General features: G+C 45.5%; 2 protein-coding genes across 3 annotated transcripts in view; one reads left to right on the forward strand and one right to left on the reverse strand.

The window, feature by feature from the left end:
• Window positions 1-4150: 4150 nt before the first annotated feature.
• On the reverse strand, window positions 4151-13988 carry Manf (mesencephalic astrocyte-derived neurotrophic factor). Its single transcript, XM_075704095.1, has 4 exons — window positions 13643-13988; window positions 12120-12244; window positions 8334-8475; window positions 4151-4776 (listed from the first exon to the last, which is right to left on the reverse strand). The coding sequence occupies exons 1-4, from the start codon at window positions 13752-13754 to the stop codon at window positions 4610-4612; spliced, it is 546 nt and encodes a 181-aa protein (XP_075560210.1). The 5' UTR covers window positions 13755-13988; the 3' UTR covers window positions 4151-4609.
• A 733-nt stretch (window positions 13989-14721) lies between these two features.
• LOC142592567 (heat shock 70 kDa protein 14-like) overlaps window positions 14722-21949 on the forward strand; it is a 91582-nt gene continuing 84354 nt past the window's right edge. Inside the window, exons 1-2 of one of the 2 annotated variants that reach the window (XM_075704093.1) lie at window positions 14722-14836; window positions 19693-19773. In XM_075704093.1, the coding sequence (XP_075560208.1) occupies window positions 14777-14836; window positions 19693-19773 (141 nt within the window). In that variant the 5' untranslated portion in view covers window positions 14722-14776. Of the gene's footprint in view, window positions 14837-15028; window positions 15261-19692; window positions 19774-21949 lie in introns of those variants that run through there. The other variant, XM_075704094.1, reaches the window with a different exon arrangement.

Below are 21949 nucleotides of genomic sequence, written 5' to 3' on the forward strand. Positions count from 1 at the left end.
TGCAAACAGTCACAAGGGCATTTATTGCACCTTTCATAGATCAATGCCTGCTAGCCGAGTTGCTATCCACAAAACATGCCGATGGGCGCGCGACAAATCTAGAAGTCCGACACACCGCGACCGGATAGCGAGCGAATAGGTTCGCCCCATGCTGGATCCCAACGCCTGGTCGTTCGCGCGTACTGTCACGCGAACCGTGGCGCGTTCGAAGGCAGCCACGCGAGGCGGTCTCGCAGAAGCATGGGTCGGCGCGCGCGCGGGAATCCACGCTGTTCGCCGATCTGCCGGGAAAGAGATAGCCTGTTCTCCCCTGCGCCCCCAAGTAACCCTGCCGTGAGGCGGCGTTAGCAGCGCAACACTCGCGCCATCTCTCGCACTGCGCCCCAACCACATCGACCGCCGCGGGCATCACGCAGGCCACGCGGCGAAGCCGGATTACAGGAGACGCGCCATGCGGGAAAAACATATCAGGGGACGCGCGAGAGTCGCGCATCCCCACAAGCGACACGGTTAATCAGTGGGGGCGGGCGCGTGACGCAAATTCAGCCGTCAACGAAGATCGACAAACGTTCCCCATTACTAATACGAAGCAATACTTGGTTTTCGATAATAAACATTGTTGGAAGTTAGCGCTGTGTGTGTCTATGTGTCTTCTTTTGTCCCGTCTTTTAATCACGCTACCGTACTCCCCTTGAAAATGGTTGCTTGTATACTGTCAAATGTTCATATTCTGCGGCCTAAAGCTCATGACACGGCGCGAAAACGCGCACGCGGCGAAAGCGAAACACTGCGCGCACAAGCATGCAGACGCGCATTCGGTCGCTGCGAAGCTGTGCGATCGCTGCATTGAGGCTTCGTTCTATTACGATCCATTTAGTTATACAAACACTATAAGAACATATTTCACATAGTTTGCTCTCAGCGTTTACCTACCTTTCACGCAAGAAGCCGGTTCGGGAGACTCCATCGCGGCGACCGCGCACACTGGCGTTCACTGTATGTATCCGGTAAAGAGATAGCGTCTGTAAACGATTCTGTGCTTTCAGTTTGCCCAAGATTATTATTTAGACAGTAAAAAACTTCTCTCGTTTCGAAAGTACTTACAGAAATGGCCGGGAGAGCTCCCGCGTGGTGTTATCAGTGAGCGCTGATAGCAAAACCTATGAGGAGCGCGCCGCGTGATCCCTCATACTACGCCAGCGAGGCGCTTCCGATAGATGGCGACTTCGTAACTCCTCGCCGCCAATACTATATAACCGTCAGGTGCGGCGGAAGACGTTTCTGGCCGCCGTTACCGGAACTGCTGTATCACAGTAGGTGAACCTTTGAACTGGTCACCCTCTCATGTACTAGCTCAGATCAACGCTGCTTAGCTTCGGCGATTGCAGGAGCCGGCACTAATGCAACAGGACATGGCCGATGGCCTAGGAGTATTTTTTCGCCACACCAATCCCTACTCATGTTCATGCAGTTTACAAACAGCGCTCAAAAAAAAAAAGAAAAAGCGGCGCCTCTTACATAAACAACATGTTTTGGGATTCGTGAGGATAGCGCTTTAGTTGCCTACAGACAAAGCCTTTCCGTCGCGCATGTATATAAAAAGCTCTGCGTATTGTTAGCACCAAAGTAATGGAAACGAGCTTGCTGGGGGGTTTCTGACCATAAAGAAATGGGCATCAGGTCACACGGCAACATGCGGTCGAAACAAAACTCGTGTCCAGGGTAGCTAACAAAAGCCCCAAAACTTCGAGCAGTCGGGTCTCACTACCCCTGCTCCACACGACCCAACAATGCTGCTGACAAGCTTTCTCGAGGAAGTCACTTCACAATTTTTTTTCTTTTGACTTAGTCGCTCTGTTGTAAACATTGTTTTTACTCTGTACTAACCTTTACGCCTACTCTCTCCCTCCATGGACTGCTGACCGCTGTTTTGGCATCGGCAGACTGCGCTAGGCAGCTACTGCGGTCAATAGCAACTTCATTCAGTTTCTATCTACGTTTTTATATGCATAAAGCTACATTTACCATTTCAAGCCTAGAAGGTTCCTTTAACAGGCCCCTACATTGCAGAATGCTAAAAAAAGTAGACACTAGAAAGAAAAACAAACTAAACTATATTCCCATACAACATTAGAAAAAAGATGAGGCTCCGCCCAGATGACCCAAGCACGACAGCAGATTGCCTCCACGACTAAAATAGCTCCGCTCAAAAAATCGTGCTCCTGAAATGCGCAATTCTCAGTATAAATAAAGACTTTTGTATTTTGATGACTGGTTTAGTAGAGCTCTGATGTGCTACAGCACATGCCGGATAGCGACAGAAAAATAACACCGTGCCTTCTACAACGCTGCCCGTCGTCTGCTCTTTAGCTTCATTGCAAGCGACAAAAGTATAGAAAGAGCAGCTCTGCATGGCTTTTGTGCTTGTTCGCGTGTACACGGTGTATCTACTACTCGTTTTCCAAGCTTAAAATGAATCAGTTGCTATTGAAAAAGTACTTATTTAAAACAATCCATTTATTGCTGAAGCACACAGCTGAGGCGACTTGGCCTAGTTCGAAGAGCGGGCGGTCATCTTCTCTGTCGGCGGGGTCACCGGCCGTCTGGCTATTATTACACGGGTTGTGTTCCGCCGAGGTAGTGAGTACAGCAATCTGCAGGCCATCTACCAAGACGGTTTTCGAAGCAGTGGCCTGCACTTGCATGACAGCCACGTCAAAAGCCACAGTGACGCACCACAACCACGCCTATGGCCACCATCAGCAACACTGAGCATTTTACATAGCGAAAGGTTCGATCGAGCCATTGTTGAAACTATCCGCAGGGAGAAGGCCATCACGCACAGCAACAAACAATGGTTCCAGGCACAACTCGTCCCGACTAGAAGGGAGGAGGGGCATTTTCATCAACTGTAGCAGATTGCCTGTCGCAACAGGGACAGACCTTAGGCAGCCTTAGGCAGGCTGGAGCATGCCGCGATGGCGAAGAGCAGATTTTCCCCCTTTTTTCCAAACATGACTCCGTGGCGCCGTCTGGCAGGAGACACAACTGCACACAATATGGCAGTCACGATACCTTCACCTGCATATCAAACACACTCCAAGGCATAGACGACGTCGCTGTTTAGGTACTGAGGACGTCTGCAGCATTGGACAAAGATGGTTTCTCTGGCAGGTGACGAGGATGCAGCTACTGGCATCAACGAAATTTAGTAGCTTAACTTATGCTAAATAAAGGTGTGTCAAGTTCAAAGTCTTGTTTTTCTATACAGATATGGCTAAATTTATATTCAAATTACCATGTTTTTCATTTCTCAGCTAGTACGATATATAGGGGTCGACCTATGCTCGAGTAATTACAGTAAGCAGTGCAACCTTCTGCTTATACTATTAATCACCAGGCAAAGATACTGCTTAGATTTAAAGACTTATATGGAAATTGGACAAATAAAGGTGAACTGAAATTTCACTTTTGCTCAGTTTGTTGTGTATTACACACCACCTAAGCAATTGTGACCAAGCTGTAGGGCTGGTAATAGGAGTTTTATTGTTAGCCTTTAAACAGCCCCTAAGCAGACAACGCACACACATGCTGGTTGTCGCTATGACAATAGTCCAGCAGGCCACTTCAAAAAAGATTTTTCAGCACACCGCCTTATATGGGAGGTCATGCCAAGGAGCCGCACAGGTTCTTAACGTCCTTGGTCGTGCATCAGTTCCAGCGAGCAGTAATGGTTGTGTATTTTGTTTTAACTTCCAGTATTAAAAATGGCTGTTTGTTTAAAAGCTGTTGTGACACTTCCTCTCTTATTTCAAAAGTCAAATTTAGCACAGAGGCTCCTCTAAACCTACACTAGCCTTGGCTAGGCTTTACATGTGGTCCACAATTTTGTCGCAGCTGGCACTTAACAGCCTTGCAGCTTTTCCAAGATTGCTTCAATAGTATATAATGTATTCATCCCGTGTATACTACTAGTTTAAAACCATTTGAGTCAAAGTGAAATGCCACCCCAGTTGGCCTTCAAGCAGCAGTCCAAGCAGAGAGGATTCTCGCACCCCAATGGATAGGTGTGTGCCAGAAGCTTAGGGCTCACTGATTGTCTACAGTATTGGGCACGCACTTTTAAACACATGTCCACAAGCCAAGCCAAGAGAATTCACAAAGCACTTTAATTTTTCTTGCTACGAGTCAAAATGTCCAGTTTTTGTCCAACTGTTGCTTGCCCAAAACATTGTCTTCACTCTGTGAGCGCGAAATTCCAGGTTGTTTCAGGCAGTAAAATGGGCTTGCAGTGCTTGTGAAAAAAAAAGAAAGATGACTTCATTTTCTGTGCATACACACATGAGAAGGAAAAAAAAAAGTGACAGTCCTTTACTCAATGCCCTGTACATATAAGCAGTGTAAAAAGTTGATAAATTAGAATGCTACCCACCCTTTCCCCGAATATGTAACCAAGGACTCCACTGCCCTGCCAACAACAACAAAAAAGGGGGAGGAGTTATGGAGGACAAAGGGTTGGTGACCAGCGAGAGTGAAGAGGACACGCCTTGCAGTGGTAGCCATTGTGGTGGTGGTGGATCTGTACAGCAGCGCAAACACCACACAGAGGTCAGAGTTCTTCGCGCATGTGCACCTTCTTCAGCTCCTCTATCCTCCTGACAAAGTCTGTCTTCTCGACACAACCTTCGCAACGCTCGTCCCAGTCGTTGAGGATCTTCTTGAGGTCCTTGACCTTGAGCTTCTTTAGGTCCACTGTCTTCAAGTCGATAACCTTTGCTGTAGAGGAAAAAAGAAATGTTTTGAATCGGTACACGAGTCTTTCCTATACATGCGCAACAGAAAATGAACACAGCAATACACATTACAATTTCAATGCCGAGCAAAGTGCTTAAAGGGGTACTGACATCTTTACGACTATGTTAATTTATGTTGCAGTTAATAAGTCGTCAACCTTTCTACCCTCGAAAAAATAGTGAATGCAGTCAATCATTGATAACGTTACTACCACCAGTTTCAGTTTTGTTTCCCAACAGGACACTGTGTTGTGACATGATGCAGTATGTGGTCATGTGGAAGCAGGACGATGCAAGATTTTTTGACCCTTGCTCCAGCTTGCTCAGTCGCCTCGTGTGCTGCTAATCATTGAGAGGGCCGATGCAGCAACATAGCGAGCAACTGGGCAAGCCAGCCCAAGTGTCAAAACATCGCTTTGTCTTGCTTAAAAAAAAAAAAAGAAAAAGAAAAAAAAGGAAGACTTTAAAATATTGTTAGTATCTTAAAATGTCTGTGCAAGCCAGAACGAAAAGCCATGCAGACAGTGTGTTGACATGCCCCTGCTACAGAACTCATAGCTACTGTCAGAAGAAATTTATTTTTATTGTAAATGTTTGTAGCGAATCCTGAGGTAACCCAGGCCTCTGAAGAAGGGCTTTAAACCGAGCTTGTTAGTTAATACCATATATATTTGGTTATAAGGTGAGGGTGCACTTGGGAGAACCAAGAAAAGGACTTAAGTAAGGCATACTAATTATAAAGTGACATATACAGCCATCAGATTATTCAGGCATGGCGGGGACTGCCCAAAGTACTGAATTTCACCTTTAGGTGTAGCTTCATTGCTGCATGTTATACAATGCCGGGAAAATTTGCAATAGGAAAATGCTTACTATTTCAGCACCTTGTGTTCATATTATATATATATGGTGTTTTTATGCAGACATTAAGTAATATCAAAAAATAGTTGTTTTGAAATGAAGGGACGGTTTGTTCGTACATGCCATCAGTGATGGTGACCAGGGCGTGACAGGTGACATATGGCCATTAGTTACCGATTAACAAAAATTCCTTGATTAACTTTAAAATTTTTGTTTCGCCGGGCTCATTGTAAATGGGAAAATGAAGCGAGCGTCTCCATACAAGTCACATTAACTTTTGGATTGGGAAAAGTTAATGCAGAACTGCGTAACGACGAATTTTGGCTATCAGAGCGCACGAAAGCAAAATTGGGAGACTGCAGTGAATACAAAACTACGCCCGTTCTGCCTGCATCACCCAGCAGTGGGCAGCCAGCATGCTGCAACAGCAAGGAGTATAGAGCCACAGTGCACTGGCTGCCCACTGCTGGGTGATGCAAGAACGGGCATGGCAGCACGTGCTTGGCCATCGCCCATTCTTTGATCGTTCACCCTGCGTCTCCTACTCCTTCGCATTCCCTTTGGTCGCTCTCCCATTGGGCAGCGCATCTCAATGAATAAGCGCGCTCACTGCCTTGCTTGCCTGCAGGATCTTCCGGCAGCCACACTGTAACTGGTACTTGTGTAACTGTACTGGTGTAACTGGTCTCGCACAGCTACACTACAGTCGGTATGCAATTATAGTTATAGAATGGTTACATTATTATTGATTAAAGTTATTACTGTATTTATTTGCATAATGAATGCACTTCTTTTCCTGAAAAATATGTGCTAAGTTCAGGGGTGCGTTCATTATGTGGGGTAAAACTTTTGAGCGTGTTTTTTTTTGGCAGACACCTCTAAAAAAGTCAGTTTCACCCGAAATGCGAACCATCGATTGCGATAGCAAATGTGTAGACAGTTACACGAAGTAAGGGTAGTAGTTGTATTGGCCGTACAAACTTGCAAACATTCGTTTCCACTCAAACTGAGCGACGAGAACGCAGCACGCACATAGGTATGAGCCGCCCATCGACTCGGCCCCCGAAGCAGGTCACATTGAAGATGGGGCGAAGCCGTGGCCGCGCAATGCGCAGTTGCTGCCGGAGTAAAGCGCCATGCAACCCCCCCCCCCCCCCTGGCACCATGCGCGCGACAGAAGACTACAGGTTTTTTTGTGCTTTCTTCCTTTGTGCGTGGGAGATTGAGATGGAGAACGAGCCTCGATCGTCGGCACCCCTCGGGCGTGGTTGTGCAGTACGCAGTTGCTGCTAGAGTACAATGCCGTTGTTGGGACTCCTATCTCTCTCCTATCACAACGTGGGAGGGATAGCAAACAAATGACTCAAGGCATTTTTGGATCGCGGCATTATTTAGGTCTACGGCAATACAAGCCATATATCCCAAGGAGGCAAGACTAATGAGTCAACCCGACCAGCCCTGTTTGCGTAGCTAGGTTTCCTTAGCACCCGTTCTGTTGCTGTGACATGACTACTGATTATATGTTCTATATATGACATGTGATGTGCCTAAACCTACGCATTCTATGTCACCCAAGGGCTCATGAATTACCAACCTACATTCAATTGATAATTACACTACCATCTTATCTCTCAACATTAACCCTATGCTTTTTTTCCTTCCATCCCTTGCTACACGGCTCTTAAGATTCCTTTTCAGTTTCTTTGCAGGCTTCCAGCTTTGTTCCTATAAAGCAGTATTGGCCAACTACTGTATTATAATTACAAGTGCTTCCCTTCAAGGATATCTGCAGGCTGCCACATAAAACTGCTATAGAGATGCACTCTAATCCTTTTCTTTTTTTAGCTAAGTTTTTTCCAGCTAGTTATTTATTCCAGTGTGTGTGCATTATATGGGTCAAAGTCTGCAGCCACAGATGCTCCTCTCCTAGTGCCAAGCACATTTGGCACGGTGCCAGGTATTTAGACACCCGCTGACATTGACGTGCTCAGCGTCATGTTGAACGAATCTTCCAAAAGTGATCATAATAGTGTGGCTGAATTACCTTTTCCTGTTTGGTGACTCAAATAAAACTTAGCCATAAACGCTCTTCACAACACTGGAGAAGAAATTAATATGGCCCAAGTGTTACACTAAGTGGCTTGGCCTGACCCACTTCAGGCACCATGTGAACAACTGTGCGCACTAAGATTCAGCATCAAAAGCAAGAAACACTGATGAAAATATAATCTGTGTCACACAGACACTGAAACACTTCTGATGTGACCTATGCTGCAAGTTTTAATAATGTGTATTAGGTGCTGCAGTAAAAAAAAAAAAAGATTAGATGGAAAGTGGTAGGCATTTGTTCTCAGTATCAGCATATCATGCAGCAGGTTCACTTGTCTTTTATAATGTTTTGCATCTAGCATATACCTTGAGTCACTGGATGACTGTTCTGAAAAGAAAGAAAGGGAAAAATGTGGCAATACTGAACTTCAGAATTACTGGCTGTTGGGCTGCAGACAGACGGAAGGCGACCGTCCTGTTGACATTGTTACCTAGCGACCATATTCCGTTCAACGACGCAACATATACTAAATTTTCAACAGACAGAATTAACTGGTGCATAACGGGGATAAGTACACAGATGTGAAAGTGGTAAGCACAAGAGAAGCTGAACATGAGCTGGACACTTACGGTACTTGAGGTCGCAGATCTGGGCGTCCTTGGCCAGCAGCTTCTCGCACACCTTCAGAAGGGGCATGCCCCAGCTGAACGGCTTGGACATCTCGCCCACAATCCTTGTAGCCGACTCCTCCAGGCCACCGACGTAGTAGCACTGTTTACAAAAAAAAAAAAAAAAAAAAACTATGATTACGACACTTGCTAATGCGAAATTTCTGTGCAGCTGTACATGTGAAATAACAGGGTGTCTACCAAGTTGACATTTCCAAATTCCCTGAGTTTTCCAGGTTTTCCCTGAGTGCCTTTGCAAAATTCCCTGAGTGATGCAGAACTGTTTTATGTCAAGACGAGCTGAAACCATATTGCCCGATGGGGTCACTTTCTGGTAAGCATATCAAAAAATTTAAAAAGAAACGACTTAATCCAATTTGAATAAGGAGTAGTGTTCATGTTATTCAAGAGAACAGAAGGGAGGGGTTAGTAAAATGCACAGCAAATAAAATGTCTTCGATAAAATTGCAAATTGAGTCGGACATTGTCTCAAATACGAATAGAAAAGGAGATGCAGACAAAAGCAAATATTTTCGAACAGGAACTATTTCTATCAACTGATAGCAAGCTCAGTGGAATGAGGCCCAAACTTTGTCACAAAATGAGATTCTCTCTCAACAGCTCGTAAGTCAACCTCAACTGTCCTGACATACTCTCAGCCCACGGAGGACGCCTCATTGTTGTGTTTCACTGCTTCAAAGAGTTTATTTTGGTTTGGATGAGGGACACTTGCATCTCGGCATCAGCCAACACTTTGTTTTTTGAGCTCAAGGTCCTTCAAAACGGCGGCAGCACACTTCCTCTCCCGTTCATTCCTCAATGCGTAGGTCCTTTCTGTTCTTGTACTCCTTCCGTCACTCGTTTGCCCGACGGACCATTTGAAGCATCTTCTTGGTCAGTCGCACAGTCCACGTCCTAGTTTTCGAACTCCTAAGGGGCCGCAAGAACGTCCGAAAACTGCTGCATTTTGAACATGTTATACAATACTGACTCAGAAGGGTTTGGGTGCGAGCTAGTTGCTATGGATCATTCATATTTAAAACAGCGCCAAAAAACACGGACAAGGGAGGACACAGGACGAGCGCTGACTGCCAGCACCTTTATTGGAAAACCTTTATAGGCAAACACCAGGAACGACACACTGAGCATGCTTCTCTCACCTTATGGATACTCTCAACTTCTTTGCCTGGTTATACGAGATGCTCACTCCTTAGTAGACTGCTCAGTCGTCATGCTAGAAAGCACCAGCATCATTTGATTCCCTGCCACTTTTTTTTTGCGCATAATTCACTGCCATCAGTATTGTATCATTCATATTTAAAACCGCCAAAAGACACGGACAAGGGAGGACACAGGACGAGCGCTGACTGCCAACACCTTTATTGGAACCTGCGCAAATATACACAATTTGCAACAGGCATAAAGAGTGAAAGAAGAAGGGGAGGGGAAGGCGAGTCATCGTCGGTCAACTACTACTGCGCATGCGTCAAAAACATTAAACAATATAAAAGAAACCATAACATGGCGGACACGGCCAAACTGCTTAACTTCTAAGGAGCTTAAGTTTTTTATCACAAAGTGCTATGGAAGGGGAACTAACACAGGTGGCTCCTAATTGACACATCGAAAATGCCTCAAAGATTTCTCTGGCCATCTGATTGCTGTACCTTTTCAACACACGTGTGTCGTCAAGGAGTGGAGAACAGCCACACTTGGCACAATGAACAGCCAGATTACTGCCAGTCTTATTCTTGACACAGTGCGCATGCTCACGCAAATGTTCATTGATACAGCGTCCTGTTTGCACTATGTAAGTGCAGCCGCAAGAGGTGGGAATGGAATACACCACATTGGTACTGCAATCTACAGGCTTGGCAACATGTTGCTTATTGCACGGTCCAGATGTTCTCCGGCTTTCGTTTATTTTTTTGCACATCCTTCCCATCTTGTTAGCCGCAATGAACACAGCCAGCAGTAATCTGGCTGTTCGTTGTGCCAAGTGTGGCTGTTCTCCACTCCTTGACGACACACGTGTGTTGAAAAGGTACAGCAATCAGATGGCCAGAGAAATCTTTGAGGCATTTCAATGTGTCAGTTAGGAACCACCTGTGTTGTTCCCCTTCCATAGCACTTTGTGATAACTTAAATTCCCTTGACGTTAAGCAGTTTGGCCGTGTCCACCATGTTATGGTTTCTTTTATATTGTTTAATGTTTTTGACACATGCGCAGTAGTAGTTGACCGACGATGACTCGCCTTCCCCTCCCCTTCTTTCACTCTTTATGCCTGTTGCAAATTGTATATATTTGCGCAGGTTCCAATAAAGGTGTTGTTGGCAGTCAGCGCTCGTCCTGTGTCCTCCCTTGTCCATGTTTTTTGGCGCTGTTTTAAATATGAATGATACAATACTGATGGCTGTGAATTATGCGCAAAAATAAGTGGCAGGGAATCAAATGATGCTGGTGATTTCTAGCATGACGACTGAGCAGTCTACTAAGGAGTGAGCATCTCATATAACCAGGCAAAGAAGTTGAGAGCATCCATAAGGTGAGAGAAGCATGCTCAGTGTGTCGTTCCTGGTGTTTGCCTCCACAGTCAACCTTCAATGATTTCTTTATTAGTACAACTCTACGTTATTTGCCCAGAATGAAGTTTCAAGGCAGATAGATAAGACAAAACAGGGCACACTCCGATTATGATGTAACTGAGGATTCGACAAAACACTTTTTGATCAGAAAAAAGCATTGTTTGTAAAACAGGTCGCTTAAAAATGCATACTGATGTTTTGGGGGTCTGTGCAGGTTGTGAACCTCATTGCAAGTTTTTTTTCTGTTGTTAAGTGACATGCTTTACTAACAATTTTGAGATTACAGCTATACGTTTTTTTTTTTTTTTGTAGGTTTGTATAACGTTCTAAACTACTAAACTGTTCCATACCTGCTTACAATATCAGACATTCTGTACAATGGTGCCAACCTTTTTGTTGCACTACATATCGCCAACAGTTTTCATCACATGTTTTACCTAGGTACCTTAAATTCTTAATGCAAATAACATTTTTTTTAACAAATCCCAAAGGGCATGCTGGTTAGCCACATTTACATGTTTGAAAATTTTTAGTAATTATTTCTCTGGCCTGTTCTAGGTGGTCAGTGTTGTAAATGTCATTTCCTTATTTATCTGTACAAATACTCGTATTATTGGCCTACTGGTAATAGTATGTTTCAGTAGAAGTGTCTATGTTACATAAGTGCTTTATATCATATCTGTGTTTTTGACCAATGAAAGTAAGCTGTTTTCAGTGAATTCTAAGTCGTAGTCTAAAACAATCATTGGTGTTGTTCTCCATTTTGTGTGTACAATGCATCTGTCTGAATGACGCGTGACCTATGGGCACAGGGCATTCCTCAACCTACAGAAAGCAGCTTCTTGCTCCGCATTCGCTCTCTGTCATGTTCAAACTGTACCACAAAGAGAAATAAACTTGTATTAGGCAGAAGGAAACACCTCGAAATGTATTTCAGTAATTGTTTCTATTAGGAATAAGTTACTTCTTAATATGAATGTAAATGTATGATGTTCAATACTGTAAAACATGCAAGACCATCAAGCATTCCTTGCTTTACTCTCACACCTTCCATCAACCCATGTATTAATGGAAAATACATAGTATTATTACAAATACAATATGTAACAGCAGCTGAGTACCACAAACTCATTCAGACTTCAGAATAAAGTCATGGCTTACAAAGCGCTGCTCTGGTCCTTTGACATCTTTGCAGAGTTCCATAAAGCCTGCTGTGATGGAGTCCTCATTGGTCCTCTCCTCGACTTCCAGCCTCGTGTGAAGCTTCTTGAGAACACCCACACACACTGCACGAAGAAAACAATGCAATCAGCAGGTTCCACAGAACACATCTAGAATACTAGGTCATCACATCAATCAGACATAAATCGAGCACGAACATTAGCTGACTGGTGGAACATCACCCAATCGTTTGTTGCATTGTTGTGATCACAAGAGCACTCCAAAATTTGCAGGCAGCATACTTTTGTTCAGACAAAAACAAATAAGTGGGTGTTACGGTTAGGCCTTCGCATATTATTAAATGTGGTAGCATGTGCGCAAGTGAGCCCTCGATTACCTTGCACAAAGAGCAACTGTCATGCCAAAACAGTTGAGTGCTCGACTGAGTCCGTGATCGACAGGTAGGCACTGCCTTTTCTTGAGCATGTAGTTTTGAGACTTTCTTCTTTCTCGCCGCTACACTACATTTCAGTTGATAAGTCTGCATTTGTGTTGTTGTGTTCATTCCTTCTTTATTTCATGCTTGCATTCGTGTCTTTCAGTAACATGACCCCAAATGCTCCAATGAAGGGGCATGATCAGCTGTTCACTTTCTGCCTGCTTCTAATGCTTCCTCAAGCACAGTACCGTATCTCCGGTATGCTTCAGATCGGTCAAGACACAAATGGCACGTAACATTGCAGCAAACACAAACCAAGAGAATTACAGAAGGAATGGCCCGGTGTCTGCTGCTCGTGCTGCGTCCTGCTTCTTGCACTGTGAATGAATTCACCCAAGCTTGATCAAGCTCATTTAAGCACTGCAGACAACATCTAGAACTCTGTGATGGGGTTTACCAAGGTATTTTAACTTGTCCCGTGGAGTGGCAAAGATTCCAGGCCTCAAGATTAGCACTAATATCTGATAAATCTTGACAGTTACAAAGTTCTTCATCTTGCTTTTCTTTCCCGTTTTTCATTCCGCATTCCATGCCTCCCCGTGGTAAACAGGTGCACAACGAGGCGCCTTCCAATAACTCACGCCAAAGAAAGTGCACGACAGTGTTAACTTTCCGATGGCACATCCATGCGCAAGAACTCGCTGTAACCACTTCTACGCCATGAAAGACGTTCCTCGTAATTGCGCAGGCTAATGAATTTTCCTTAGAGGGAACAGACTGCAAACGAGTGCGATTTCGCGCTTGCAAAGCCAGGTCTAACAGCGACTAGAAAAATAAGATTTCTAGACTAGAAATAAGGTTGTCACGAAACTGGACCTACCCTAGACATTTGGCAATTACGTGGCCACTAATCCCATACACGGTGCACCAGCATCGGTGAAACTGTCTACACGTTTTGTGCTGATTGTGCGCAGTTTGGCGCCTACAGGACGAGAACATACTTTGTTCTCCAGGAGGCGAAGCAATTGTGAGAGGTGATCTGCACCAACAGCACAAGCGACAGTACCGCACGTTCACGACTTACCTTCGCATTCGCCTTCCTTCAGCGTTTTCCCCGAGACAAGAAGTAACGAGGCTTGCAGACACACCACAAGGATCAGCAGGAGCACTGGCACTCCACTGCTGGATCGCATCATCTTGGCTGCCTCCTGCGACCACGCCGACACGACCCTCTTGACGCCGGCGGAGTGACGACGACGACGACACTTGATTCGACTCCACGAGTAGCGCAAGCGCGAGTATTTACCAAGCAAACTATAAGCGACGTGTCTCACACGCGCTGGTCAAGAGAGCGGAGGCCGAAACAAACCTCCCCAAGTTAACTTCTTTGAATGAAAATCCGACACGTCTTCGCCAAAATTCGAAGGCGCCACCTACTGTAGGCCGGAATCGGCGGTATGGACATCTGGCTTCATGCGATTGGTTCGCTGTTATGACGTAAGCAAAACGTGCACGAACGCGTGTACGTAGACGTGTGGGTTTCTGAATATTTCGCTGCGTGTGTTCGAAAACAGATTTTGCGCTTACCGCTGCACTATTTTTGCTAAAATTATGCAGAAATATTGCATTTTAGAGTCTATACCGTTTAGTACAACACTTGGCAGAGTTAATTACTTAGTTTTTAAGATAAAAGTACAATATTACCTTCACCTATGGCGATGCGAGCTTCTGCCGCGACGGCTGAGCATAAACTTGTTTCCCTGCCTGCCGGCAGCTGCAGAAAGCAGCGTTTCAGGGAAGGCAGTCGCGTGTTCCAAGAGCGGGAGCAAACTCTATGCGGGCAACACATGGCAACATGTCTAAAGCACTCTAAAGTTTTAGTTACAACAGTTTCCGCAAGAGTTCTAGTATGCAAGCACAATAAACAAATCAAGGTTATTTATTGTAATTTAAAAATATCACTACACAACTTTGACTTCTATTTTGTATATAAACAATACTTTTAGAGCACGTAACATAACTTTTTAAATATAAAAGTAACGTTGCAAAGCTACTCTTGCAAACACAAAATAATCGTGCTTAATCAAAATTTTTAAAAAAGGTTCACTTACTTTATTGATTGTTTTGTTTACGTTTAAAATTAATTTTGTTTTATGTCGCGTTCGCTATCCGATTGGGCCACTCGGCGTCGCGTCGGGCGCATCTTTGAATCGCAAGCATGGCGGCCTCGTTTGGGCTCTATTTCGGCAATACCAACCTTTGCCTGGCGATTCACAAGGTAAGTACGCTCGAGCAGGGTCGTTATTCACCTACGAGACGTTCCGACCTCACCGCAGCTTCGAATGAAATCGCGGACTGCGACCCCCGTCGTACGCGTAGGGTGAGACGCCTCGCGTCAGTCGCGTGCACGTTGCGCGCCTCGTCGTGCGTCCCGCATGTGTTTAGCGGGCCGCTGCGTCGCTGTCATTCACCCGGTGCTGGCAGTGGCGGCCCTCCGTGATGCAACGCTATCGCATCGCACTTCTCGCGCTGTCAACGGCTGTGCACTGCGTGGTTTCGTGATCGTGGCAACTCCGTCCCATCTTGACTTATCGTAGCGTAAGGGCCGCATGCCGCGCAAGCGTGTTTCACAGCGCGATTGCCTGGTACTGATGATCACTGTAGCTACGCCGCGCTTTGCTTTCACGCCCTGATTATCAGTGGTAAGTTGACGCCTTGTCCTGTGGCAGCGTCGTGCACTGTGTACATCGCTCACGTTCACCTCTTCCGAAAGTGTCCGGGTAACACTGAACTTAGTGTCATACATTACTTCCCCCTCTCCTCTGGCTTCTGGATTGGATTGGCGCGGCTCGCTACGTGCTTGCGTGCGCTTTTCCGAGCGCAGATTGATGCGCGCCTGGTTGCTGCACTAGGTATTTACACCATCACTTTTCCGAGCGCTGATTGGTGTGCGTCTGGTTTTTGCACTAGGCTTTTATACGATTGCTTGTCGCTGCTTTCCTTTTCTCTGGTTTGATTCGGCGCGGCTAGGTGCAGGCGCGCATATTTGGTGTGCGCCTGCTTTTTTGCGCTGGTCTTTGAACACATCGCTCGCTGCTCGCGCTTATATATAAGAAAACGCTGCGCCGCTGGCGTACCGTGTACGTAAGCGCGCAGCAATGCCGGGAAACATTCATACAAAAGCAAAGGGTCAGAACACTGCGCTTTGTTTTTCATTACTTTGTCATGTACCTTCACACTGGGTAGCGCCGAGCGATCGCTTCTAACAAACGCAGAAATGAGTCTTTGCAGCGCGTGTGGCCATTAATTGACTACTCAACACAGCCATGTGAGGTGCGACTCCAGGCGGAGAGGAGGTGGCGCTTCACTTTCTGCATGCCACTAACTTTCCATTTTTTGCGTGTGAACGCCCGTGATCGGGTCCACAAATTTCACGCTGTCTGGTTTAGTTTCCCATTGCAGATTGAGGCTCACTCCGTTAGCATCCACTAAGTTCGGGATGCAGTTGTATGCGGCCCATTCATCACTGTGGATGGTGGTCCCCGGTTCAACGTTGGCTGCAATAATGGGGCCTAGCGTCGCCGCGTCTCGTCTGTCGACCTTGAATAGTCGGAACTGCCCGGTGGTCACGCAGGTCATGCCGAATACCCATGGTCCAAGGTCTGCAATGCCGCCGTGATTTTGCCGGCTTGGCGGAACCCTGTCGCCCGTCATCAGGCGGCCTCGATTGTGTTTTCGCTTGCCGCGAAGGAGGCATTCATCAATTTGAACAATCCATCGGGGCCACCGAGTGGGTGTCGCGCCAGCAGCTCGCCCGCACGACCTCACGAGCTATCACGGGCGTTCACACGCAAAAACTAGCAAGTTAATAAACTGAAGCGCCACCTCCTCTCCGCCGGCTGCAGGGTAACTGCACCGCTGCTGGAGTCGCACCTCACATGGCTGTGGTGGGAGTCAATTAATGGCCACACGCGCTGCCAAGACTCATTTCTGCGTTTGTTAGAAGCGATCGCTCGGTGCTACCCAGTGGTAAGGTACATGACAAAGTAATGGAAAACAAGGCGCAGTTTTCTGGCGCGCTTACATACACGGTACGCCCGCGGCGCAGCACTTCCTTATATATATGCGCGAGCAGCGAGCGATGTGTTCGAAGACCAGCGCAAAAAAAAAGCAGGCGCACACCAAGTATGCGCGACTGCACCAAGCCGCAACGAATCAAGCCAGAGAAAAGGAAAGCAGCGACAAGCGATCGTATAAAAGCGCAGTGCACAAACCAGACGCACACCAATCTGCGCTCGAAAAAGCGACTGTATAAAAGCCTAGTGCAGAAACCAGGCGCACATCAATCTGCGCTCAGAAAAGCGCGCGTAAGCACGTAGCGAGCCGCGCCAATCCAATCCAGAAGCCAGAGAAAGGGGGGGAAGTAATGTGTGACACTAAGTTCAGTGTTACCAGTGTCCGTGCTTGTTTATACAGCGGCGTGGAAACCACTCGACATATTCGCCGCTCTGCAAGTGAGAAGCGCGTCTTTGCGGTCAATATTGTCTGTATTTACAAGCCTTTCCTCGCGTATCTCGCCATTAAGAAGGAGGTATCCCTTCCGGCTCTCATGTTGTGATACGTCGCGTGTTCTGTGGCAGAAATTGTTTCGCACGGCTGTCTGCGCGAATGCCGCTCGCACTAAAGTTATGCCTCGGGTATTGGCTGGCCCGATACGTTTATCAGTCCGGTTCATCACGCAAAGGAAACGCATTGTCTACAGCCTGAGCGGTATCGAAGCAAGTTCACAGCGTTCGTCAAGAAGTTTGCTTCTAATGAAAAGTCGCTTTAGAACCAAATTATTGATGCATTCCTCGGCATTTCCCGCTTTAATGACGATGTCAAAATGATTACACTATAGTTTAAAAATGGCCACATTTAAGAAATTGGATTAATGTTAATACTTCATCATTTATTTTACCCTTAAAGTGCTTGGGCGTTACATAATCGGGGAGCAAATACAAAAAATTAATAAAGTTAGCAGTTAACTACATTTGATTGGCAAACAGTTATAAGAAGCTGCTTTGGACACTGTGCTGCTGGATTTATTATGCACAGCATTTAAGGTGCATCAAGCAGTATTTGTTTTTTTATTACCATTGCCACATTAGGCGTTAAGACAATGAAAAATAAAAAAAAAATCAGATGCGACACACATATTGGAATCTATGTGAAGTGTTTAACTAATGCTCTACAATGGTGATGAACACATTTGTGTTTTCTATCATCCTAAGTAGTGTGTAGTGTCATGCAGTGTTTCTGTTTGCGTACCGCAACAGTCACTCTAAGCACTTCCAATTTTTATATTTATGCACTACACCGCTCATTAGCTGTGCCAAAATGCAAACACTAAATCAGGTGAATGCACAGTGTGAGATGTTTACACAGCGATGTCTCAAGAATGAAGGTGGTGTATGATGCTTGTCTAGGGAAGAATATTGAAGACAGATGTGTGCACATAGAAGTGTGACGCATGTCCTGCCACATTTGAGGATTGCATGCCTCTCATGCCACAGTTGCACATAGCCATAGAATATAATTTGCAATTCCATTAAGAAGTTTAAAGATATCCCTGAGCAGGCATTCTGTTTGAAAGCTGTACTGAGGGAACGTCTTTCATTTATTTTGTTACACAGCACGAAAGTGTGCCTACTGGTACATTTTGTCAGCCAGCACATATGGCTACACCAAGATAATTTGCTGGAGCTTGCACTCATTGCACATATAAACTTCATATATATACCCACAAATGCATCTAGAGAGATGCCGACCCCAGGCACACCAAGCCCAGTGGAGCAGGCAAAGAAAGGTTTGCTGTACGACTGTAACTTGCACATCAAAGAGAACACTTGTAATATCCGACTAGTCAATGTTAAATTCCTGGGAGCTTCCACATTGGCGCTTGTTCATGGAAACTGCTGTGTATATAAGCACAGAATAAGTGGCCAGCAGAGTATTTTGAGGAACAGCACAAACAACAGGACATGGAAGAAAGACATCCTGTCGTCTTCACTGTTCACCGGGGTGTCCACAAACCAGCTAGCCCAATTTGGTACTCTTGGCTAGCAGAGGACATTTAGAATGGGACGGAAACAGAAACTTAATTGAAAACAGTGAAAAGGAGTAATCATTTCCACATAAAAAATAAATTCGCAGCCCTCCACTTCCGTATGTCTCATAGCCCCATGCACCCGCCGTGGTGGCTCGGTCGCCATGGCATTTTGCTGCTGAGCGCGAGGTTGCAGGCTGGACTCCTAGCCACGGCAGCCACATCCTGATGTGGACAGAGTGCAAGAACTCACAAGTTGGCTGCAAGTGTGCAACAGGAATGTTTAAGCACCAGATGTTGTGCTGGTTGGACATTCTTGTACCCGATCTTGAGCACCAAACAAATTCTGCTTTTCTGGAGACTGTGAGCAAAGTTGGTGTGCTCTGCCACTAGGTACTCGAACGTAGCGTTGGCGGAGCATCCACTTCGCTTTGTTGTTTTTGCAATTAAATGCACTTAGTGTCGACTCCAAAGACCCTTTAACTCACCATGCACATGCTGCGCATGCACTGTTGATAGGGGTTGTACAACAACTTCCAGGATACTGTGGGCGCAGCTGGTGTGTCCCTCCATTGGTGATGTGCGGAGGTCAACATCATTTGGTGGTGTTGCAGGGAACCATGACTGAACTGTCCTGTCTCATTGGTTGAAGCAGACGCAGTGTCGTATGCGTTGGAACCAAAGACAAGCTGCCTGAGCCAAAAAGTTAAGCTGCTCCCAAAGCAATCAGAAAAGCCACGGGATCGTAACATCCTGTCAGAGCTTTGTCACACTACAAGCTTGATAGTGAGAGCTCCTCCGAGTTTTCTGAACTAGTCAAATGTGTTCCGAGTGCTTGATTTCGACCAGTCGGATGTAAACTGCTCCACAGTGGCACTCAAACTGCAGTTCTGTGCTTGTGTTCTCTACTTCGTTTCTACAGCCCTGCATTAGTTTATGAGGAATGAGATGAGCTCAGTGTCAAAGGGGTAACTGGTACTGAATTTGATTTTATCATCTGGGGTGTGCATGTTATATTTTTACAAGTTGTTCCCTTTCCATTGCAGGATGGCAACACGGACGCTGTCACCAATGACTCTGGTGATCGAGTCACCCCTGCAGTTATTGCATTCTCAAATGGAGAGAAGGTTGGTTAATGTCTTTTCTCTCTGTGTTGGACATTGTTGCACCTTCTATCTTTTGCTTGTAGGCTGATCCTTTTCTGAAAGTGCCATGGAACTTGTATTGCAAACTTTGCACAGCATCTGCAGCAGCGAAAATTCTTACTGCTTAGAGCCTCATGGCTTCAAAGGGGTACCGACAATTTATTTTCTATTCTCCTTTTGTTGATTTAAATAAAGGTTTGGCACCTGTAAACAAATAGAAAACACGCTGAGCCTTAGAGCAACCTTAACTAGTTAACATAATGCCTTTTCCACAGCCAGTTTTGTTTCTACTGTGTTGTGATGCCATGACGCCGTACGTGATGACGTAGGATAGGACATAGCAGCATTTTGACTCTTGCTTCTTGTTTGTCTGCTACGCTGCTACATCGGCGGTCACAATGAGTAGTAGCACAGAGAACCTTGATATAGTGTTTTAGTGAAGGAACTTTTGCCCACGGACACAGAAAGGAAAGCACACATGTGCTAACTTTCAACAGCATATTTATTGGAAGCCGGATGACTATTTATAGGATCACTATCATATACATCACTATCCAGCTTCCAATAAACATTCTGTTGAAAGTTAACACTTGTGTGTCCCTTCCTGTGTCCATGTGAAAATGTTTCCGCGCTAAAATACTATATCAGAGATATCATAAGAAGCCAACAAACACTGACACCAAGGACAACATAGGGGAAATTACTTGTGCTTAACAAATGAAATAAAGAAACGATAAACGATATCAGAGATGTCACACCAACAAAGCCAAAAGTAAATCCTTGCTAAGCACCAAGAAGAACCAAACAAGCCAGAGAAAGTGTCAAAACATTGCAATGTCCTCCACCCACGTGACCACATGCTGTGTCAAGACGTCACAACACAGTAGCAATGAAACCGAACCTGGCTGTAGACAGGCCATTACAATGGATTGTTTATGGTACTCTCAGGCTCTTTAGTGTTTCGAGCTACGGGACCTTCATGTAACGCAAGAAAAATGAATAGTTTAAAATATTGTCAGTGCCCCTTTCATAGTAAAATGTGGTTTGCACAAGCACTATCTGTTTTTTCATTGACAGTACTGTGTTAGAGTTGCTGATGGCTAGTAAGTTACTACTATTAGACAGAAACAGAGGAGACAGTTGGCACCCTATCTGTCCAGCTGCCTTCATCACTGGGTCGAATTTGTGTTAGAATTGGTTATTTTTTTGTTGGCTGAGAAGCATCGCAACCATGTGTGTCAACTACCTTCCAGGGCTAGTTCGCCGTGCAGCTAATTATGCACTCCACGCAAAGGTACCAACCATCTGTAGGCTGCAATAATGATAATAGTGATGCTTTATTTAGAGAGAGGTGAACGGAACCAGAATTTATAATGCACAATTGTGCTCATATGAAAGCTTTTTATCCTGCCTTTTGTTTCTCTTTATTGGGTAGCTGTCAACTTCATCATTACAATATGAAACCTCACTTTCTTGAGAGCACCATATTTAGGTAACTGAAACATTTAACTTCCAGTGCAACAATCTGAAAACGCATGCCAAGCGCAACACAGCTTCATACGTGGTTCACACCATTAGAAGAGGAGGTGGTTGTCACAATATATTGCAAGCAACCCAAGAGCATGCCAGTCATTCTGGTGCAGTGGTTGAATGTCGTACAATGGCTGTGTCTCCAAAGAGCTGCCAAATGGGCCCGCCCCAATTGTGCGTTTTTCTTGAAAATGCAGGTGGACCCACTCTCCCCTTCTACCCCGCCGAGCATAGCATAGTGGTAGTGCGTTCGTGCATGTCTTTGGTGTCTGGCACCATGATACCACAACCTCAGATTTCAGCCATGTGAATGCTAGTCTCCTCATGCACATCTGAAGCCACACAGCGCTCAGTAGGCACTCTGAAGTGGACACAGTTGAGAGCTATCTAATAAAATAATAAAACCTGGACAAAATTTTCGTGTCGGTGTTCCTTTGAAGGGGCCCTGCAGCAATCTTTTAGCGTGGTAAATAATTAGTATTAGACATGAAACAGTGCTTCTGTGAACATCTCAGCCAAATATTAATCAATTCTATGCAGTGGGAAAGACATAATCTAGCTGTAACAATTGGGCACGCTTTCCCTACAGCTCCCTCTAACCCCCGCCATGGAAAGTGCACATGATGTC

The sequence above is a fragment of the Dermacentor variabilis genome, chromosome 9 (assembly GCF_050947875.1).
Source record: "Dermacentor variabilis isolate Ectoservices chromosome 9, ASM5094787v1, whole genome shotgun sequence".
Classification (NCBI taxonomy): Eukaryota; Metazoa; Arthropoda; class Arachnida; order Ixodida; family Ixodidae; genus Dermacentor; species Dermacentor variabilis.

Coding starts and splice junctions, on each gene's coding strand:
- Manf (XM_075704095.1), bottom strand. CDS start 13,754: ATGATGCGATCCAGCAGTGGAGTGCCAGTGCTCCTGCTGATCCTTGTG. Junction 8,476..12,119: donor AAGGACCAGAGCAGCGCTTT/GTAAGCCATGAC, acceptor TTTTGTAAACAG/TGCTACTACGTCGGTGGCCT. Junction 4,777..8,333: donor GATCTGCGACCTCAAGTACC/GTAAGTGTCCAG, acceptor TTTCCTCTACAG/CAAAGGTTATCGACTTGAAG.